Source organism: Notolabrus celidotus, chromosome 10 (genome assembly GCF_009762535.1).
Source record: "Notolabrus celidotus isolate fNotCel1 chromosome 10, fNotCel1.pri, whole genome shotgun sequence".
Lineage (NCBI taxonomy): Eukaryota > Metazoa > Chordata > Actinopteri > Labriformes > Labridae > Notolabrus > Notolabrus celidotus.
The window spans coordinates 23,611,557-23,617,606 of record NC_048281.1 but is presented as its reverse complement, the minus strand read 5'-3'; the positions used below and the strand labels follow the sequence as shown (position 1 = coordinate 23,617,606).

The 6,050-nt window shown below is 44.3% G+C and overlaps 1 protein-coding gene across 4 annotated transcripts in view; it reads right to left on the bottom strand.

Moving 5' to 3' along the window:
- Nucleotides 1-626: 626 nt before the first annotated feature.
- myo16 (myosin XVI) overlaps nucleotides 627-6,050 on the bottom strand; it is a 149,958-nt gene continuing 144,534 nt past the window's right edge. For 3 of the 4 annotated variants that reach the window (XM_034693375.1, XM_034693376.1, XM_034693377.1), the window contains exon 35: nucleotides 628-3,972. In XM_034693375.1, coding sequence (XP_034549266.1) covers nucleotides 3,802-3,972 — 171 coding nt within the window. In that variant the 3' untranslated portion in view covers nucleotides 628-3,801. Of the gene's footprint in view, nucleotides 3,973-6,050 lie in introns of all 4 variants that reach the window. The other variant, XM_034693374.1, reaches the window with a different exon arrangement.

Below are 6,050 nucleotides of genomic sequence, written 5' to 3'. Positions count from 1 at the left end.
TGGTCTGTTTTTGAGCAAAAAAAAAAAAAAAAACAGGAAAAGAAAATGGGTGAATAATTTCAGAGGCTGGTCTTCTTTTTCAATAGTCCACTTGGCTCTGGGTAAATTTGTGTCTATGTTAGTTAGCAGTGAAAGTAATCAAAACCCAGTTGATGATGCTTCCCACTGTCATAGGCAGTCCTACCTGGAATCGTACAGGTCAACAATCGACATGTTTGAAGTTCACGATCCCAGGCTGAGGAGGCCTTGACGCCGTCAGGTGGAGCAGTAAAATAATCGTCCTGACACTACACACTTCAGGGTTATTTGGACAAATGATCGGTCACCCCCCCCCCCCCACCCCGATCATTGAGGGTGGCAAATTGGGCCCTAAATGTGGCCTAAAATCGTCACGTGTGTGGTCAGCCTTAAAGCACTCAGGATTCGCAGCTAATGTCTTAGTGCCAGATACAAAAGCATGCTTTCAGAGGTCTAGTGGAGGCCATGTCAAAGCAGGTGACCTTGACCTTACCAGAAGGGGACCAGCACACTTTAGGTGGGAGGTTATGGCTGATCAGTGCAGTACACACAAACACTTTTTCTTGGCTATATCTGGAGTAGACATGCACACATAGACTCTTAAAAGCTGTCGTTGACACAATTGTGCTTTATTGCTGTACAGGTACAGTACTTATAAAACATTGGGAACATAATAATTATGAAATATCACATACAATCTTTTTTCTTTCCACAAACACATATGTATGCAGGTTAAAATATACTGTATGTCATGTATAAAAAGAACACTATGAAAGGCAGTGAGACACCCTTTTTCAGGTGCTTAAATATTGTGTCTCTCAGGACGACTATACATGGACTGGGGACAGTAAAACAGCCGCTCTGAACTAACAGACGCACCAGAGAGCTTATCTCAGAGCGGAGGATTCCTGATTCACGACGATGAGTGGCAGTATTCTGGCTGCCAGGGTTTGGTGATGAGTATGGACTGAGCGTAGGTCATCAGGGTGGAGCTGATATGTGTGCAGGTTGGTCCAGTTTAAAAGGTGGATGATAATCGATTACAGCTGGGGGGACAGTGCGGTGAGTCACAGTGCAGAGGGATGCGGTTCTTCACATTAGACATCTTTTTGGGGATTTTTACAGCATGAGCATGTTTTGGGAGGACAGGTCCAACATGAGGTCATGCAAGGTTACAAGGAATTATATTTTTTTTTAAAAAGGACAAATAATCTCTTCATTTCATGATTTCTGTAAAAATAGTAACAAAACACAAATAATCTAAACATAATGGAGGACCAATAAAGAGAGTGTAAAGTCTCTTTCATTGGCATTGGCAAGATTTTTTAGTTTGATCGTTCTATATTGTTTGATCACTGATAGGTTGAATTCCCCTGCGATGGATCTGAATCATACTAACATGAAACTAAGTTATAAAGCACTGCAAGGCAGTACACGTCATGCAACCCCAATCACAGCACAGAAGGTGTGAATCATGGAGCAAATTAATGCCTTATCAGAAATGCTGCTTTGTCATTAGGTTACTGTAAAAGATGGAGTGCGTACACAACTTCTGAAGACAATAATTACATATAGCAGTCAGATACACTGTTTCAATACAGGCGCATGTTCCAGTAATAACATATATAGGGGTTCATTGATGTGCACAGGCAGGTAAAGGAAAGTTTGCAGTTGTATGTACATTCAGCCAGTCAGTCAAAATAGCAGCTCAAAGATTGGCCACCTCTGTTGGGAACATTAGCGGCTTCCACTAATTCCTCTTGAATATTTGTGCGCCTCGATGCACCGACATCCGGGATTGATCCTGTGATGGTGCTGCTGATTTGTACGGCTGAATCAATCAGACACGTTGTGAGTGATCAGTGGGAATGAGAAATCAATTAAAAGTATCAATACTCTGTGGCTCTAACAATTCAGAGCGATCTTCGGTGATCAAACGGCTTGTCGAGACACGCCCAGCCCATTACAGAAGTCAACACGACGACAACATATAAATATTGTGCAATAAAACATCCATATACAATGAAAACATCTGCCTTGCATCGTATGAACAGAACAGCAGGATCAGGGGGGAGGGGAATCTTAAATAGAGTATAAAGAATTTCATAGCAATAGACAATCATTCTGGAAAAAAAGATATTCACATTTTAAAATAAACTTCTTCTCTTTACCTCGGTCATTGCATCTAACCCAAGACATTCTGAGATCTCAGTTTCACCATCATAGACGGTGTTCTCACAACCCTTTCCTCTCCTTTCACTTCATTCTCCGTGCTTCTCTGCTGGAGTAAAAGCTACAACATACAACACTGGTCATTATTTACAGAGTGGTTACCATGGAGACACCCGTAGAGCCGGTTTGATCCATTAGGAAGGAGGGTTTGGGGGGGCATGGTCATAGACCAAGTGGGGCAGTGGGGTCTGTTTGATGGGGTTGGGTAGGAAGAGGAGATGAAGGGAGGACGTGGAGGGTAATGGGTTTCAAACCCACGGCGGAGCGGTCTGTACAATAATTGAGTTCATCTGTGCGTGAGTTCCTGAGCTCGGCACAGTCTCCTGAACAACACCGAACACGTGACACAGTTCAGGTGCTGATGAGACACGGTGGGAGTCATGTTGCTACTTTCAAGTGTAGACTGTTTTTTTTTCCTCTTTTCGTCATGTTCTTTTGATGTTCTCAGAAACGGTCCGTTTAATCTCCTCTAATCCACAGTAACAGCTTTGATTTGGTCTTTTCTCTCAGTCTGTATGAGTCTATGGGAACTATTGAATACATCCTTTTAATACCTATACATGTTAGTTTAGACACGCCTCTCACACGTAGTTTCACTTTGGCACAGAGTTCCATGTTCACAACATGAACTACATACCTGTCAGCTACAGCTTTGTTATGTTAGCCTTGTACCTTAAACCAGAGCAGGTTTGTGTTGACTCCCCTTTCCTTGTAAAGGTTAGTGCAGAAATTTGGCCAGAGGTTTCTTGTTCCTCAAAGGCTGGTGGTAACAATGGGGAAAGAAGTGCACCTTGGGATATTACATTGAGGTTACCCTGACCCCTGGTCACTTGTTGCCAGGGCTGCAGTAGCACTTAGAGCCCAAGAAGTGAGAGGCTAAGTGAGAGCTGCGTACCTGAAAGCCCCATATCTAAATCAGTACTCTACGCTGAACACCGGAGGTGTCCGAAGGCCGTGGTTAAGTTGTAAACTTCAGAAAGGTCTGAGACTCGGGGGTGCACACGCAGGCATTCATGGGGACATCATAGTTAGAACATGTCAAGTATAGTCAGCACCATTTGGACGTGAGCACTCAAAGGGTAATTTCAAAACTGATGCTAATTTGCATTTGAATTCACACTGAGCCAAGAAATCATACGGATTTTTCAGAACGACAAATAAATCAAGTAATCTTCCACCTCTCTGTCTTTGTTAAATAAACGTTTGAACAAAACCAAAAACAAGTTGCTCCCCATGAGCCTCCACTGTGTCTGCTTTCCAATCATTCTCCACAGATAACACTCTTCAGTATTATCAAGTGCTTAGCTACTTACTGTACAAGTTGCGGAATCCTCCACAGTGGAGGTCAAAGGCGCAGAGGTTGGACCTCAGCCCAGGGATGAGGCTCACGCTGTGGGGTTAGCAGCTTTAACCTCACCCCTGAGCACTGAGGATACCCAGTCCACATAAAACATAACATCAGAACCAGAAAATGTGTGGCTGTGGTGTGGCTGAAAGGAAAGAGAGGGACGAACTCTTTGTAATACATGTGACTGAGTCACTCAGCGTCTGTCATGGAGAGGCTTTCCTGTTGGTCCAGAGCAGGGTGGGGGGAAGGGTTGGGGACGGAGGTGGGCGGTGCTTCCACGCACCCCGCCCCTCACACTGCACTCGTCGCCATCGCAGAAGCTCCCCGAGGGCGGTGCTCTCATCCCCGTTTGTCAGACGTAACCGCTGGAACACCTGATGCAGAAGAAAGGAGGGGGACGGTAAGAAAAAAACATGAGAGGACTAAAGAGTTAAATCAAGCAGTGATGACTCTTTCCTGAATAGATTCGCGAAAGGATGACGAGAAGCAGGCATGAGCAAGCTGTGATTGTAGGAGGCAGAGTGGGGACAGTGTGGATGACAAGCAGTGGGTTAATGGAAAGAAATAAAATCATCCGACTGTCAAGCGGAAGCCTTCAAGGGACCCAAAGAGATTTAAAATATCATCCTCACATCATGTCGCCATCAGAGATTACCACCCACAGAGCAAGAGAAATCAGACAGCTTTGTCTGATCCATCATCCTGAGAGAGGCAGTGATCAGTGTGCCGGGGTTCTCTTCGTAAAGTAGGACACTCGTTCTCATGAATCATTCTGGTAAACAACACAGAGATGAATCTGGAGCTGGCACAGAGCCATCTCATGAGAGTCGTATGGAGAGTAGCAGAGAGGGATCCCCACTCTGACTGACGACTCCAGCAGACAAGACACATTTCCATATTCTGTCTGTGAACGTGCAGAGTGGATCCTGTGCAGCCAGCACCTATAGTGGCTCTTGATCTTTTTCACACACCGGTCAAACACACACACATGTACACAACATCCCGTTAGGTGAACATCATCAGTCATCTGCCAGTCAATACGTGGGTTAATCAATCAGACAGGAATTCCAATCTGCTTCCAATCAGTGCTGGAAGACACAGATGATCCAAACCGGGTCAGGAGCTGTTTCTTACCTCTCCAGATCCACAGAACATCGGTTTGTACTAAAAATGTATAAGTACATCATATATCAGTGAATTACAACACTCATGAGACGTCAATGTCTGGAGTGAATTTTATCAGATCCTCCACCAAGTTCTAGAAACATTACAAACCCTTTTCTTTTGATTTTTTGATGTCATGTGACAGGGGATTTCTTTCATATTTTTCCCTCCTCTTTTTCCAAACACTGCTGAAGGTGAAGACGTGAGCCAGATCAAGCTCTCAGTCCTTATACCACAACATTTTCTCCGCATAATGCGAGGCGTCGACTACACACAGTCATACATTTCACATGGAGATAGACACAAAGCAGGAGGCACACACACACAGCACGAGCATGAACCAATGCATGCACATTGCACGCATGACATACCTCAACATACGAACAGAGCCAGGATCACATGCTCATATCTGGACAAGAACACACCTGTGAGTCCATGCTCACACACACAAACACACACACGCACGCACACACATACATTCAGATTGATTGCCTGCACAAGCACAATACTCCACGACCTAATCCATAATTTACACCTCCCTGCCAGGCTATTCTCTGCTCTGGCGCCAGCTAGGAACACCAGCTACCGGAACAGTAGACAAGCAGGAACACAGTGTCCTTCTGCAAATGCTTGACTGTACATGGACGCACGCAAACACACATCAGCAACAGATATGGGGCCACTTATAGAGAGCAACACACATTTTTAGATATCAAAGTTTGAGGCAGTAAAGCTTGAAGTTATTTTAGTACTCATCTTCAGAACGACCGACTAAGATAACACTGCTGCATCAGAGTCGCCTAATGATTCAAACTCACTCTTGTGGCAAGTACATGGACACTTGAACATCACACTTATGTGACTACTGAACATCTCATTCCCAAAACAGGGGCAGTGTTATGCTGCTGTAACAGCTACCACCACTTCAGCCAGGCCTTAACAGAGCCATAATGGGACAAACATTGCTTCGTTATGGACTGCACTTTGAAACAGGGTCAGGGTTTGGAAAGTAAACCAGGTCAGGAGCTTCCTCCAAAATGATGCCTTTAAGTTGTGGGGCATTGTCTTCACTGAATCATGTTAAACAGGGTTTCCTTTTAGTGCATATAAGCAGTCTTATAACAAAGTCCCAAATAAACACTCTGCTCGAAGTAACCAGAATTTTTCTTCCTAATATGAAGGCAGGAGCTAGATTACAGTATTTAAGGTCTCCTCAGCACCAGTTTTATCCTCATGGTGCACCTTTCTTGGTCACTTTACTCTCCTAGAACAATTATAATACAGGCTT